This window comes from Ictalurus punctatus, chromosome 12, assembly GCF_001660625.3.
Source record: "Ictalurus punctatus breed USDA103 chromosome 12, Coco_2.0, whole genome shotgun sequence".
NCBI classification, from domain to species: Eukaryota; Metazoa; Chordata; class Actinopteri; order Siluriformes; family Ictaluridae; genus Ictalurus; species Ictalurus punctatus.
Genome location: NC_030427.2, coordinates 31,914,366 through 31,931,471, shown reverse-complemented (window position 1 = coordinate 31,931,471; position 17,106 = coordinate 31,914,366). Strand labels below are relative to the sequence as shown.

At 39.1% G+C, this 17,106-nt stretch overlaps 1 protein-coding gene across 10 annotated transcripts; it reads left to right on the top strand.

Moving 5' to 3' along the window:
- The first annotated feature begins 3,028 nt into the window (after positions 1-3,028).
- c1qtnf6a (C1q and TNF related 6a) lies at positions 3,029-15,213 on the top strand. 10 transcript variants are annotated; one of them, XM_053683981.1, is made up of 5 exons: positions 3,062-3,182; positions 4,031-4,409; positions 4,531-4,800; positions 7,282-7,402; positions 13,333-15,213. In XM_053683981.1, exons 3-5 carry the CDS (start codon positions 4,753-4,755, stop codon positions 13,878-13,880), a joined length of 717 nt encoding a protein of 238 aa, XP_053539956.1. In that variant the 5' UTR covers positions 3,062-3,182; positions 4,031-4,409; positions 4,531-4,752; the 3' UTR covers positions 13,881-15,213. The 10 variants fall into 10 exon arrangements, with proteins under 10 accessions (XP_017337464.1, XP_053539956.1, XP_053539954.1 ...); XM_053683979.1 differs by having other exon boundaries at positions 3,063-3,182; positions 4,645-4,800; positions 7,211-7,402; XM_047158930.2 differs by having other exon boundaries at positions 3,063-3,182; positions 7,211-7,402.
- Positions 15,214-17,106: the final 1,893 nt, after the last annotated feature.

The following is a 17,106-nucleotide window of genomic DNA, read 5'->3' as shown; positions in this document are numbered from 1 at the left end:
TTGTGTGTGTCAAGTTTCTCACTTAGTACAAAAATAAACGCTGCGTGTAAGGGGTGTTTACAAAAGTGGCTTGTGGTCAAGTGCATGTGTGACGGATGTGTGTGTGTGTGTGTGTGTGTGTGTAGAGTGTGTGTGTGTGTGTGTGGGTGTGTGTGTGTGTGTGTAGAGTGGCGTGTGTGTGTGTGTGTGTGTGTGTGTGTGTGTGTGTGTGTGTGTGTGTGTGTGTGTGTGTGTGTGTGCTTGTGTTGGAGAGTGTGCATGTGTAGGAGAGTGTGTATGTGTATGTGTATGTGTAAGGTCAAGGTGAGAGTGTGTTTGCATGTAGCCCTGCACTAGTGTGTGGTGTGACATTTATGTGTCTGCAGTTTCCGTTCATTTGCCACAAGATGCAAAGAGAGAGAGAGAGAGAGAGAGAGAGAGAGAGAAGAGAAAAGCAAAAACTACATGACTATTTCTATTTGTTACCACATTTATATTTATGCGCTAAATTTAATTACTGTAATTTTATATAAAATATTTAGTAAGTATTATGTTTATTTCTATTCATAAATATTTGAAACTGCCTATTTAGTTTACTCCTAACACACTATGTGTTGTTTTTTTGTTTTGTTTTTTTAGTATAATGACTTTTTTTTATCTTTGTTTTGTCCAGGGGTGTAAACTTTTGCACTTGTCTGCATGTGTAATGTCAACATGATTAATAATATAAATTATTAGTAATAAATATAGTGAGTAATAGATGTCATATATGCTGAAAAAAGACAGGTGGAATAATAATAATAATAATAATAATAATAATAATAATAATAATAATAATAATAATAATAATAATAATAATTTGCTAATTCATTTTTAAGATTTACACTGATCTTCTGGATTGTTGTCTTCTTTTGAGATGCACCTGCATGACATTTTTAACTTTCTTTCTCACTTTGTGTGATGTAGACATACTGTAATACAGAGGTACATTTTCCACCTTGTGTATCAACAATAACTTATTTAGCAATGCAAAAAGCACACAGATGGCTTCATCAAGCCTTAACATACTTTTAATATATAAGGTGTAATATAATAATGCATTTTCAATAACAGATTTCTTTGCTGGTCCAGATGGAGATGGAGTTACCTCATCTCTCCATGAAATATTAAGGCTGCTCAGTTGGATCTGTGGGAAATTTGGCCGAAGTGAATATATTATGGCTTAAAAATAAAAAAAATATTAAACATATCTTAAGCAATGTCAATATCTGGTACGAATTTTCCTTGGAAAATGCATCATTAGTCTCTGTTTTATAATGAAGTGAGCTAAGCATGTTGGAATCTACTCATTATGACTAATAATGAATCTGCTCATTATGTTTTCGTCTGAAAAAAATTGGGTTTTTTGCTGACCTAAAGTAATAAATTAAAAATCTAAGACAAAATTATTATAATGTATGTAAATAAGAAAATAAATGAGGGTGCTGAGACTTTTTCACAGTACTCTACATCTACAATTTTAAAATAAAATGAAAATCACAAAAATACTCTGCTCTCATGGATATCAAACAATTGCTAACACAACACAGGTTTATCAAAAAAAAATCTTTGTTAAATATAGGTGTGCAACAATTATTGGCACCCTTTTAGTCAATACTTTGTGCTAGCTCCCTCCCGCCAAGATAATAGCTCTGAGTCTTCTCCTATAACGCCTGATGAGGTTGGAGAATACATGGCGAGGGATCTGAGATCGTTCCTCCATACAGAATCTCTCCAGATCCTTCACATTTCGAGGTCCACGCTGGTGGACTCTCCTCTGCAGTTCACCCCACAAGTTTTCTATGGGGTTCAGGTCAGGGGACTGGGATGGCAGAGGCAATCAGGTTTTCATTTAATATCTGTTGATATTTGATAGAGTCCATGCTGCAATGTATCCTAACAAAATGTCTTGAAACCCTTCCAAACAGCTTGTGGTGATGTCGGTGACTTCGGATTGTAGTTTTGGAGACTTTCTGACCCCAAGACACGACTAACTTCTACAATTCTCCAGCTGTGATCCTTGGAGATGTTTTATCCACTCGAACCGTCCTCTTCACAGTGCGTTGAGACGATACAGACACACATCCAGTTCCAGGTCGATTCATAACATTTCCAGTTGACTGGAACTTCTTAATTATTGCCCTGATGGTGGAAACGGGCGTTTTCAATGCTTGTGCTATTTTCTTATAGACACGCCCCATTGTGTGAAGCTCAACAACCTTTTTGCCGCACATCACAGCTATATTCCATGGTCTTACCCGTTGTCATGAATGACTAAGGGAATTTGGCCTGTGTGTTACCTCATATTTATACCCCTGTGAAACAGGAAGTCATAGTTGAACAATTTCCTGTCCCTAATCACCCAGGTGTACTAAAAAAATGTAAAATATTAATGGGAATATACAACCCCAATTCCAAAAAACTTGGGATGTTGTGTAAAATGTAAATAAAAACAGAATGCAATGATTTTCAAATCTCATAAACCCATATGTTATTCACAATAGAACAAAGAAAACATATCAAATGTTTACACTGAGGAAATGTACCACTTTAAGGAAAAAATAAGGTAATTTGGAATTTCATTGCTGCAGCACATTTTTAAAAAGTTGGGACGGGGGCAACATGCATGTTATATTAGTCTTAATAAAGTTATTACAGTTAATATAAATTGTCCCAGCAGGATCTCAAGCAGTGCTCATGGATGTGACATAATTACAGTTATGCAAGGAAAAGAAAATCTAACGCACAAGCCTATAAAGGTAAAGCAAAACAGCTGTGTGTGTGTGTGTGTGTGTGTGTGTATGTGTGTGTGTGTGTGTGTGTGTGTGTGTGTGTGTGTGTGTGTGTGTGTGTGTGTGTGTTAGCACTTTATCAAACTGACAGATCCATGAAATGTGTGTCACTGAGCCAAAATTCCACTTACGTGTATGTGTGTGTGTGTGTGTGAGAGAGAGAGAGAGAGAGAGAGAGAGAGAGAGAGAGAGAGAGAGAGAGAGAGGAGGGTAGGATGAGAATAGTGTAATGTGTAGGAAAAAAGGAAGGGAGGGAGTTAGAAAGAGACCGATGAGGGAGGGAAGAAGCAAAGTAGACAGTGGAGCAAAAGTGGAATTTTTTCTTCCTCTCTCTCTCATTATTTGTCTGCAAGCTCAGCATGAATAAACGTGGTAAGTTTAATACACACACACACACACACACACACACACACACACACACACACACACTGTTGCATCTGTTGCGAGGTGCCTTGAAAACATATTAACCACATATGAGGCCCAGTAGTTTTGTAATGAGTGTGAAAGGTTCTTGTTTTCACACTCATTAAAGTCCGAGATAACAGCTGGGCTTCTGTTCACACATTTTAAAAATAAGGATCCGTTTGAGTTTGTTTTTGGTTTACATTTAGGTTTGTGTTTGGTTTGCATTTGGGTTTGTGTTGGCTTAAGATTTGGGTTTGTGTTTGTTTACATTTGGGTTTGTGTTTGCTTTAGATTTGGGTTTGGGTTTGATTTACATTTGGGTTTTTGTTTGCTTTAGATTTGGGTTTGGGTTTGATTTAGATTTGGGTTTTTGTTTGCTTTAGATTTGGGTTTGGGTTTGATTTACATTTGGGTTTGTGTTTGCTTTAGATTTGGCTTTGCTTTAGATTTCAGTTTGTGTTTGGTTTACATTTGAAAATGCATAGAGCATGAGGTTGAACATGAAGAGCATCTGTTGTTCTGCTAAGAGCTTTTCCATGCGAATCCATGTGCACTGAGTCTCAGTGTACAGAAATGCTTAAGATCAGATAGACAGATTTATTGGACAATGGATTGTTATATTTGTGTGTGTGTGTGTGTGCGTGTGTGTGTGTGTGTGTGTGTGTGTGTGTGTGTGTGTGTGTGTGCTCCTTAGAAAACATATTAAGCTTCTTGTTTTCATACCCAATAAAGTCAGAGATAATGGCCAGGCTTCTGTTCACACATTTTAAAAATAAGGTTCTGTTTGTGTCTGAGTTTGTTTTGGTTTACCACAGGAAGGTCCCCCTTGTGTTGCCAAAACAGCTCTGACTTGTCAAGGCATGAACTCTAAAAGACCTTTGAGGTGTGAATGTCCCCAGACAAAATCCTTTAGGGGATTATTTGACATGGCAACAAAATGGAAGAATACCAAAGCAATATACATCCAAATTGGTATCGTTTCAGATATATATGGACTGGTGGAATTTGACATGCACTGTCATTAAGGAATAGAAATGAAGGTATTCTGGACCTTCAACAATATTTAGATAGGTGGTACATGTTAAAGTAACATCCCCATGAATGCAGGACCCATGAACATTGCCCAGAGCATCACACTGCTTCAACCAGCTCGCCTTCTTCCCATAGTGCATCCTGGTGCCATCTCTTCCCCAGGTAAGCAACTCACATGCACCTGAATGTCCATATGATGTAATAGAAAACATGATTCATCAGACTAGGCCACCTTCATCCATTGCTCCATGGTGCAGTTTTGATGCTCAAGTGTCCATTGTAGGAGATTTCGGAGGTGTACGGGGGGTCAGCATGGGAACTCTGACCGGTCTGCAGCTTCACAGCTCCATACGCAGCAAACTGTGATGCACTGTGTGTTCTGACTCCTTTCTATCAGAACCAGCATGAACTTTTTCAGCAGTTTGTGCTACAGTAGCTCTTCTGTGGGATCGGACAAGACGGACTAGCCTTCGCTCCCACGCGCATCAGTGAGCCTTGGACGACCATGACCCTGTCGCCTGTTCACCGGTTGTCCTTCCTTGGACCACTTCTGGTAGGTACTAACCACTACATACTGGGAACCAAGCAAGACCTGCTGTTTTGGAGAAGCTCTGACCCTGTCGTCTAGCCATCAAAAATTTGGTTCTTGTCAAATTTGCTCAGATTCTTATACTTGCCCATTTTTCCTGTTTCCAACACGTCAACTTCAAGAACCGACTGTTCATTTACTGCCTAGTATATCTATTGTAAGGAGATGTTAATCATTGTTATAATGTTAATCATTTTACTTCTCAGGTGTACATTTGAGTTCGTGTTTGGTTTACAGTTGGGTTTTGGTCTGGTTTACGTTTAGATTTTTGTCTTCACATTTGGGTTTCAGTGTGATTTACATTGGGGTTTGGTTTCCATTTGATTTTGTGTTTTGTTTACATTTGGATCAGTGTTTGATTAACATTTGGGTTTTGGTTTGGTTTACATTTGGATCAGCGTTTGGTTTACATTTGGGTCTGTGTTTGGTTTACATTTGGGTTTCGGTTTGGTTTACATTTGGGTCTGTGTTTGGTTTACATTTGGGTTTCGGTTTGGTTTACATTTGGATCTGTGTTTGGTTTACATTTGGATCTGTGTTTGGTTTACATTTGGGTTTTGGTTTGGTTTACATTTGTATCTGTGTTTGGTTTACATTTGGATCTGTGTTTGCTTTACATTTGGGTTTCGGTTTGGTTTACATTTGGATCTGTGTTTGGTTTACATTTGGGTTTGTGTTTGGCTTTAAGTTTGTTTAGGTTTCCATTTCCGATTTTAGGGTCCTGTTTGAATTTGAGTTTGTAACTCTCTACAATGTTTCCAAAAAGTCAGGAATAAAAGGAAATATGTTGAGCAAAATCCATAAAAACATGATACAGTGGCTGAGAAAATGCATAAGGATTAAAATATAGTAAATGTTGTAAATAATAAATACCTAAAACATGTACATGTAGTCTTGGTCTCATTGGTTCCTGATTTTTCAGGGACCCTGTAGTGAGGCACTAAATTTATTAGTAAATTACTTTAATCCTTTTGATTCACACTTTTTCATGAATCCAGTTGTATGTAAACCATTTTAAGTATTTTAAAGTGCTATATAAACAAAGATATTATTATTATTATTATTATTAGTAGTAGTAGTAGTAGTAGTAGTAGTTGTAGTATGTGTACATGTAAATTGTTTGTTTTACATTCTATGTTTAGTTTCTTTTGGGGATTGGGGTCTGTTTATTCCTTCAGTTTGTATTTTTGCCTTGTAGTATAGCCTACATGATGTAAAGCTCCTCTCTGGAATGTATAGTTATTTAACTCACCTGAGTATTATAATGAAAATTAGTTGATGTTAAATATAAACTATTACACTCTGAAGTACTGTTATTAGCTTTTCTTCTAATTTTTTTTTTTTTTTTTTAAACACGTGAACTCCCAAACCTAATAAAAGGGTGGTGTTGTGTCACCTTTCAGTCCAACATCGCCCTCTAGTGGGGCTTCAGTATAATTTAAAGACTACATCTTTTTATATGTTTCTGTTTGTGTTTTAGATTGTGCATAGGTTTGTGTTTGGCTTAGATTTGCATAAATGTTTGCAATTGATCTCACCATAACAATAAGATTTGCACTTTGGTTTTGAGTGGGTGAGCATTTGCGCATGGGTTTGAATTTGTGTTTTGATGTTCCTTTGTGCTTACGGTTAAATTTGTGTTTGGAGTTGGGTTTCAATTTGAGTTTGATTTTCAGTGCATTAAAGGATTGTGATTTTGCTTTAGTTTGTTTGTTCGTCTGTGTTTGCATTTGAGTTTGGGTCTACCCAATCCCACATGTGGTCTATCATGTGACTGATAGGTGTCTTCACATCACATCACACATAGGTGTCTCCTGAAGAACTGAATAAGGTTCCCTGCTCTATCACCTACTTCAACTCATGAAGGGCTATTAATGAACTGATTAGATGAAGCAGTATGTTAGACAGGGAAGACACTAAAATGTGCAGGACAGCGGGCTGTCCAGGACCAGAATTGGGAGCTCTAAATCTTGGGGTGCTTGATCTTGGGACTTTGACTCTCCAACTTCAATTTAATTTAATGTAACTGTGTCCCTAATGAGAAAGCCAGAGGCAACGGTAGTGAGGGAAAACTCCCTGAGATGACAAGAGGAAGAAACCTGGATGGGAACCAGACTCAAAAGAGAATCCATCCTAATCTGATTATGAATCATTTCTCTTTAATAGCTGTGTGCAGTAGAGTCAAACAGTGTTAAGTGTGTTGAAAGCAACTTGAGTATGTGCATCCGAGTAATTTCTGAATTCATTAGCGTTTTAATTTGACATCTATCATGTCCAGGTGTAGTCAATGATGCTTCAATTATTGAGAATATACATAATATACAGTTTTATAAAAATGGAATTGACTGTTTTAAATACTGGATTGTCTGTGCAGGTTCAGACATGTTTGTTTCTGTAATTGTGCCGTTCCTCATCCTTGTCCCCCTGACGCTCTCTGTGCCTCAGTCGCCATGTCGGCACTGTTGTGATGATGACGTTCTGCCAGACGAGGACCACACATCACTACCGCCAGACACGCCGGCCATGCCTGAAATACGCACATACATCAATATGACCATCCTCAAAGGTAATCTAAACATCTCACCTTGGGATCTGAGTCTTGTGGGATAAGCTATCAGATTGGGGTGGTAATAGGATTTTAAAAAGCATTTGCTACTTAGTGAAGGCATTTAGCAAATATCACCAATCCACACGGAGCAGAAACTCTGGATTACCTAGAGCACACCACATCAAAAGCCTCAGGACTAAGTATTAAATCAGTCTGAATTCACAAAAACATGGGCTGAGGAGCTGCATTGTAAGAGACCTGTTTCATCATGCCTGCAGTGAAGGTCCAGTGAACGCATGTGGTGAGTGTGTGTGTAAGTGCATGTGCTAGAACCTAGTGGAGGAGAAGCTTGGAATAAAAGATCAACTCTAGGGTTTGTTTGTGTCTTGAGGGAATTTTTGAATGTTTTTCTAAACACACACATGCAAATTAAATAACCTACAAAAATAAAAATGTGCAAGCTGATTTATGAACGGAATCTACTGAATCACCATGGCTGTTGAGAAGTGCAGTTTCAGATGTTCACATGGGTTTCCTCCAGATTCTTCCATTTCCTCCTTAAAACCTTCCAGTAAGTGGATTGGCTACACTAATCTGCCCCTAGGTTTGTGTGTGTGTGTGTGTGTGCGTGCGTGTGTGCGTGTGTATCCATGGACTGGCATCATGTCCAGAGTGTATTCCCACCACACACCCAGTGTTCCCGAGATAGGCTCCAGATCCACTGTGGATGCACTGTGACCAGGATAAAGCACTTACTGATGACGAATGAATCAATGAATGAACTGATTTTTTTACATTATGTCTTCATCCCCTTCTGTGCATGTGATTATTTACATAATTATTCTTTGTAAGTCACCTACAAGGCACGTACTAACTGAATGAACTGCATGAGAGTGAAATTGTGCAATTCTGAAGTTGGTATTCAGACCTCAGGTCTCAGAACTTACAAATTTAAGCACTATTCAGACAAAAGCACTGGATTGGCATACGCACGATGGGATTTGCCAAAAAAAATAGGGGTTTCTCCTCCTTCAGTCCACATGTTCTATTCCCAGATTTTTCAGGTTTTATTGAGAGCACTTGTGCATGAAACTGGGGCTGTGGGCATTGAAAAATCTCATGGCTGATGCTTCTACTAAAGACAAATCTGACAGCCTTGGAGGTGTGAACTACATTAAGCTCATAATATTTACTGAAGTACCCGGGTAACCCGACTCTGAATACGAGGAATGTTCCTTGTTTAAATACTGATGTTGCAGACCCCGCACCAGAGGCCAAAACAACATATGATAATACCTGAAAAACTGGATAAAATAAAGATACTGGAGAGAAAGGGGTGTCGTCAGTCTCAACTCCTCTGTCATTTTGAGGAGGCATGCACAGTAAAGCTATTTTCACTTGCGAGCTCCCAGATTCACTCAATAGCCCCTTTGGACCCTGCGCCCATTACAACGGACATCACAAGTCAGTACGTGTTTTTTTTTTTTATTCTGGAGCATCTCACCTATTTTAAAGCCTGAAGTCCATAAGACTGGACATTCATCATCCAATCAAATGGCAGTAAGGCTCTGCATGTTGTAATTTGAAAAAAAAAATCCACTACACTGTAGAGAAGCATGGCAGCACTTCACTCCAAACATAGACGTAAGGAATGTTTTCAATGGTTTTATTCACATTTATTGATATGTTTGACAGTATTTCATAGGTTGTATGTAAAATAGAAGGACTGAACTTATTAATTAAAGTTAAAAGTCGATTATAGAGGTTTTAAAACTGGATTTTTTCAACTATGTCAGTCCACTAGAATGTACAGTGGGTTCAAAAGCCTTTTACTGAAATCAAATCTCCAGTAATGTTGATTGACCTTGCTTATATAAAAATCTATATCAGAGTACTAAAACATTGTTGAAACTATTTCACATGCAGCTTGAACATACAGCTGATGGAAATATCTCCGATGTTGACTTTATGTGGAGTGATGAGGAAGATGGAGATAGAGATGGAAACGCGGATGATGCTAGATCTCCAACAGTTGGTGAGTGTAGAATGAAAGTTAGGGATAGTTAGTTAAGACTTTTCATACAATTAGATGCCCCAAAATATAAATTACAATATAACACTTTTAAAGAAGTTGTTTTGTAAGGGACATTTTTTGCTAATAATTTCAGGGTAGGACAGAGATCAGTCACTGTTACCAATGGTAGAGGAGGAAATTGAGATTGAGGCAGAGGAAAGTCAGGATCAAGAAGACAGAAGATTATAAGCATGAGGCAGATGTAGAACCAGTACTTGGTGATGATCCTTTTGCAAATGTCACAAACAAGGGTGATATTCAGTGGTGTCACACCCCCTTTACAACAGTAGAAACAACATGGGAAAGACCTACCACTGAGATGTTTGAGCTGATGAGCACAATGACCAATATATATGCAGAACAAAAGGGAGTCAGGGGTATAAACATGCCTCAGCTTCTGAGATTGAAGTCCTTGCCAGTCTACATATGGCAATGGGAGTGCTTGGTTTTCCAAGAGTGAGAATGTACTGGTTCTCCAGTATCAATATTGGAATTTTCAGGGAAACCTTGTCTCGAGATAATTTTTTCAACTCCGCTCCAACCTGCATGTTGTGAACAACTATGAGAGGCCTCCTGGAGACACTGATGTGTTATTCAAGGTCAGACCACACTATGAGTCCATTAGGAAACACTGTCTGCAGCTACAACTGGAGGAAGATCTCTGTATTGATGAACAGATTGTGCCTTTCAGAGGACAACTCTCTGTGCTACAGTATATCAAAGGGAAACCACCATGGAGAGTGAGGATGTATTTCCTCTGTATCAAAAGTGGGCTTGTTTATGATTTCCTCATGTAGCTTCTTTTGTAGCAATAGCAGTGGTAGCTCAATGGTTAAGACGGTGATCTACTGAGCAGATGGTTGTGAGTTCAAATCCAAGCGCTGCCACTGCTGGGCCCTTGAGCAACACCTTTAACCTCTGGATAAGAGCATCTGTCAAATGCTGTAAATGTTGTCTCTCACCTGTGGCAGGGAATTCAGGCTCCCAACCACAAGCTCTTTTTTGACAACTACTTCACCACCTACAATATCCTTGAAGTTCTTGCGGAACAGTAAAGCTTTGCTGCTTTACAAATCCCCCACTGAAGACAGACAAGTAAATGTCAAAGAAAAAGTGGGGAAACCTTGAAGTTACATTACAGCAGCATTTGGCAGACACCCTTATCCAGAGCGACATACAATTATCTCATTTATACAACTGAGCAGTTGAGGGCCTTGCTGGAGGACCCAACAGTGGCAGCTTGGCAGTGCTGGGATTTGAACTCACATTCTTCCATTCAGAAGTCCAACATCTTAACCACTGAGCTCCCATAGAAGTAGGGATGGAAAAGAAGTTCTAGTGAAGTGGTTTGATAACCACTCTGTTGTGCTGAACTTTGTTGGTGTTAGAGATGAAAATGAAGTTGAGGTGGGTTCAGAAAGAGAATCAGTTTGTGAAGCTCAAGCGTCCAGAGTTTGAGAAGAAATACAACAAGGTCATGGGAGGGGTGGACAAGCTTGATCATCTAATTAGACTTTACAGGATTGCTATCAGTTCCCTCAAATGGCCACTCCGCATGATTTCTCATGCTTTTGGTGTTGCTGTAGTGAACAACTGGCTTGAGTATGGCAGGGACAATGAAAACAAGGGAACTCAGCCACAGAAAATCATGGACCTCCTTGAATTCAAAATGAATATGGCCGAAGTGCTTGTTAAAAAACGAGGGAGGCCAAGCAATTCTAACACAGCCACTACCTGCCCAACTCCACATGATGAAGCTGGACAAAAGAGAGGGATAAGGGAATGGCGGCCAGTTCTTGAAGTCCAAACAGATATGGTGGACCACCTGCCAAATGATGATAGGGAAAAAGAAGCAACAAGATGCAAATTACAAGGTTGTTCCGGAATGACACACATCTTCTGTAATAAGTGCAAGGTGCACCACTTCTTTGTGTCACAGAGAAATTGTTTCAAATATGCAAAGTTGGTAACCTTGAGAAGAAGCTTAAAGTATAGACCAACAATTTATTTTTATTTTTATTTTTTATTTCGTGTTGGTATATTGTTTGTGAAGTTCAACTGTTTTGACCTGATGTCTATTGGGAAAAAAAAATACAATTAAAGAGTGTTGAAATTTTTATTATTTTTAATTGGTCTCATTTATAGAAGCCTCACAAACTGGGAATATGTACTTTTATATTTTTCAGAAACTTGGAACATAATTCAGGTCTGAATTAATTCACCTTTTTGCTCCAGTTCTGAATATAGCACATACATTACACAAATGTGCACAGACTTTGTGTGTCACATCGACGTAACCTTTGAACTTAAGTCACCAACTCTGAATATGACCCATTATTTGCCATTTAGGTTATTTTGAACTAAAACCCTGACTTTTACTTGTGTGTCTAAGCAAGATATTTTTCTATCCATCCTCAACCGTTTATCTGTTATTGGGTCGCGGGGGTGGCAGCTCTCCCTCAACTTCCCTTTCCTGAGCCACATTAACCAACTCTGACTGGGGGATTCCGAGGCATTCCCAGGCCAGTGTGGAGATATAAAGCGATAAAGCAGTAAAGCGATTACAATTCTGCTCCCGCTGCTCCGATTCTCCGGCCAAGCTCCCGCTCGCATGTCCCCTCACTCATGAACAAGACCCCGAGGTACTTGAACTCCTTCACTTGGGTTAAGTGCTCATTCCCCACCTGGAGTAGGCACTCCATCAGTTTCCTGCTGAGAACCGTGGTCTCAGATTTAGAGGTACTAATCCTTATCCCAGCCGCTTCACACTCAGCTGTGAACCGATCCAGTGAATGCTGGAGGTTACGGACCGATGATGCCATCAGGACCACATCATCTGCAAAAATCAGCGATGCGATCATCAGGTCACCAAACTGCAACCTCTTCCCACCATGACTACGCCTCGAAATCCTGTCCATAAATATCACAAATAGGATTGGTGACAAAGCACAGCCCTGGTGAAGACCACCCCCCACCTGGAATGAGTCCGACTTTTTGCCGAGCATCCGGTCACAGCTCTCGCTTTGGGAGTGCAGCGATTGGATAGACCTAAGAAGGGACCCCCTCACTCCATACTCCCTCAGCACCTCCCACAGTAAACCCCTGAGGACCCGGTAATATGCCTTCTCCAAATCCACAAAACACATGTAGACCGGATGGGTATACTCCCAGGCCCCCTCCATGATCCTTGCGAGAGTAAAGAGCTGGTCCATTGTTCCATGACCAGGACAGAATCCGCATTGTTCCTCTTCAATCCGAGGTACGACTATTGGCCAAACCCTCCATTCCAGCACCCTGGAGTAGACTTTACCAGGGAGGCTGAGAAGTGTGATACCCCTTTAGTTGGCGCACACTCTCTGGTCCCCCTTTTTGAACAGGGGAACCACCACCCCGGTTTGCCACTCCTTGGGCACTGTCCCCGACTTCCATGCAATGTTAAAGAGGCGTGTAGATATTTTTCACCTTTCAGAATTCTAGTGGGGTTTTTATTGCCAATTTATTATTTATTATTCATTGGTATTTTATGATATATTTTTATTTCTCTTTGACCAGATTCATCAACATACTTGGCCGTTATTTGATGGTATTATTTACAAATACCAAAATTACAGCACTTTGGGTACCTTGTCTTGATAAACGTAGGTGTCTCAGAGTGTATGTGATGTATACATCAAAACTCTTTACTCAGGTATTTCTTACTGTCTCAGAAGGGAATATGAACACAGATATGGTAATTAGAGGTAATTAGAGACAAATCCATACATGTCATTTCAAACAGGCAGGCTGAGATGAAAACAGGAGATCAGTATCTAAACAGCATGTGCACAGCTAAAACTCAATCCAGTGCAATCTTACTCTGTTCCTTTCTCCTCAGGCGATAAAGGAGAAAAGGGAGAAAAGGGAACACTGGGGAAGCCTGGTTTAGAAGGTCATCCTGGAGCACAAGGTCCTGAAGGACCCAAAGGCTCCAAAGGTCAAGCCGGAGCACCTGGAGCTCCATGCAAGTCAGAGCACTCTACTTTCTCAGTGGGTCGCCGCAAAGCCCTCCACAGCACAGACTCATATCAGGTGCTTCTGTTCGACACCGTCTTCGTCAACACGCCTGGCCATTTCGACATGTTCTCCGGCAAGTTCCGGTGCAGCATTCCAGGTGTCTACTTCTTCAATGTGAATGTGCACACGTGGAACTTCAAGGAGACCTACGTGCATGTCATGCAGAATGAGAAGGATCGCACTCTGGTGTACACCCAGCCTGGAGAGCGCTCCATCATGCAGAGCCAGAGCATCCTGTTGTCCCTTGAGCTCAGCGATGAGGTGTGGGTGCGTCTTTACAAGCGTGAGCGCGAGAACGCCATCTACAGCGATGATGTGGACATCTACATCACGTTCAATGGGTACCTCATCAAATCGAACGCGGAATGAGAGAATCCAGACTACGTGGGTTGATGATTTGAAGTTAATGTTACCACTCGGATTTTCCTATAACAGCATGTTCCCAAATGTTTTATTCCTCTTATACCACAGCGATTTACAGAGGATTACAATTTTTTAATTTATTTAAAAAGGTCATGTTTTTTTTTAGCCATTTATAGTTAAATTTAACGTTTTAGGATGCTCATGAAACTAGTCCCTATTCTCACTTATGTTACAGCAGCTATAAAGTCATTCCCTCACCAGCCTTGCTCTTTATTCTCTCTCTTTATTATCTCTCTCTTTTCCCTCTCTTAATTCTCTCTCTCTTTATTCCATCTCTTTATTCACTCTCTTTATTCTCTCTCAATTCTTGCTCTTTATTCTCTCTCTCTTTATTCTCTCTCTTGAAGTTAATAAGACAAAAAAAAATCACAGTTTGTGGTGTTAGTGAAAAACAGTAAAGAAGTGTAAGCTCCTCTGTCCTGAAGATGTCGATAAACTTAAAATTACAGCTTCACCTCTGAGTGTTACACAGCACTGACACTGGAGACTCCTTCCGTACAAGTTAAACAAACGTCTCCTTACAGATAAACTTCACCGTGTCAACAATAACACACATATTTTAATAGAGAATTTGCCCTGTGAATTAAATCACATTAATGTGTGATTTAATGTGATTTTGGATCAGTTAGGGCTGTTGTTTTTATTTGTATGTATGTGTCCTAATAATACTAATCTAAAAATGGGGATAGTATTACATCAGGACTTTCAGCATAACCATGACAATAAGTACAGGCATGTGGAATTAATATCCAGCTTAATCAACTCCAACCTCATAAACCTCACATGTGGATCTGCCACAGAGGCGTGATAACAGCCTGTGATAAGGAAATCGCATATAGTTATTCTGTTAACATTGTACACACACACACACACACACACACACACACACACACACACACATCCCATCCACTGCCAGTCTTGTTGCTTTCAGAAATTTTTATTATAAACCTTTTTTTCTTTTTCGATTATAATATTTAACAACATACACAAGCACAAACAAACAAACAAACAAAAAAACCCCAAAACATTAAAATGCAAAGTGTTTTAGCACCAATTTGCAGTCAAGATATTTATTTAAAATATTTAAGCAGCTTATTTTATTCTAGAACCTGGAACAAAACCTGCAGTGTTGCACAAAAAGAAATAATGATGTTGTAACAGTTTTATGATGAAACACCAGAACCAGAGAGCGCAAGACCAGAGTCCAGAGTCTTAAAACTAATTCAAATTTAATTAGAATTAAATCAAAATATAAAGTATAAAGTTTGTTATTGTTCAACTTTCTTTTCTGTATCTCTTTTACTGTTTCTCAAGACCTAACATAGGTAAACCACACACATCCTGTTTTACTGTTTCGCACACACACACACACACACACACACACACACACACACACACACACACACACACAGATCACAGTACTGACATGTTGCTCAAATCAGATTATTACTTTTATTTACCTTTCATCACATAAAGAGTATTTTCAGAGCTGGAGGAACTGTTATGATGGAAATTACTAAGAGCAGTAAAATGGTTTATGACCCAAAGCTAACACACACACACACACACACACACACACACACACACACACACACACACACACACACACACACACACACACACCCTGAAAACTGAGCAGGTTTTTGGGGGAGATAAGAGGTGTTGGCAAAAGGTGGTGTTTGTGGTGCTCTATAGTTTTCACCCCCAAACACAGAAAGTTCTCATTTATTTTGTACTTATTATGCTACAGTTCCATTTGGTTGTATAATATTCATTATCCCTAATATTAGCTTTACAAGAACCGTAGCATATAGCATATAGAACTCGCTAATTTTATTTAGAGTAAAAAAAAAATAAAAATAAAAAAAAAATGCTTAGCCACACCGCACCTCATCATGCTGGTGAACTGAATAATTAGCAGGTTCTTACATTCATGAAACAGGATCTATATTTCTTCTAGGAACCCTTTCTGAGAGGAAACATGTTCCAGACACATGGTGAAGATTGGTTGATGTGTAGAGATGTTTTGTTTTTAATTCTGAATCAGCCCAGTTACTCATACAGACATGTGCTGATGTCAGAACTCAGTACTCTAATGAAAAAAGGTGTGTGTGTGTGTGTGTGTGTGTGTGTGTGGGGTGCGGTTTGAGGAAAATGTCGTTGAGCAGGTGTGATGAAGAGGAGTTACTGTCACAACACCAAAGTTGATTATTTTGCAATAACGTCAACAGTTACACTTTAAAAAAAAAAAAAAAAAAAAAGGTTTATTGCTGAATGACGCATGATAGATTTTTATACATTTATAAAAATCTATCATGATACCAGGAAACAGGTTCATTCCCGTTATCAGAACATGAATAAAATGAGAGAAACAAAAAAGTACATGCACAAAAATTACTTTATGATTTTAAAAAATATATATATATATTTTTTTAAATAATAATTTATCAAAGAAATGCAAAGAATCAACATCATACGTTCTTATCCGTATCCACTGTAAATAAATCGTAAAACAGCATCGTAGCTCTGAATAATGACGTGGGGGATAAAACCTGAACTGACCTAGTGGATAGCGTACACATAAAATACTAAAGGGAGCGTCAGCGAGCTAGCATATTTACTGAGGGTTTAATTCCATAACTAATACTTGAGGAGTGTTGAAGTGATTAAAAACAGGATTGTTTAGTTGTTACTTCACGGTTCTTTATTAAAAGTACCCTAAAGATCTGCTTGTGATGTAAAATAAAACTCTGAAACGTTATTATTCAATTTGGTACCAACTTGTGCCAGGACTATTAATTACAATAAAAGCATTTTCATTTGTTAAATATTAAATGTCCTGACCATTTAGGGTTCAAAGTTGATGTAGTGCATGCTCAGCAGACTAGCAAGTGGCTAAGCTAGGCGCATACAATGAAACCACAACAAACAGCAGTACAATAGGATCAGGAACGCTTGCTAGCAACCAGCAAGTAGCATTCTGGGTGATGAGAGTGAAGTAAAACAATCAAGGCTTTGAAAAAAAAGGGCTAAGACTAGGGCTTTTATGTTTAATTACAATTTCATTTACATGGATCGTCACTCTCGATTATTAAAGTCCCTCGGAATGTGTGTGAGGTCAGGTTCCAAGACATTATTAATTAATTTCAATCTTTATACTGTCCTGTTGTAC

Excerpts from the sequence above, each read along its gene's own strand:
- c1qtnf6a (XM_017481975.3), top strand. Across the intron at positions 7,403-13,332 it reads CAATATGACCATCCTCAAAG|GCGATAAAGGAGAAAAGGGA; the intron begins GTAATCTAAACA and ends CTTTCTCCTCAG.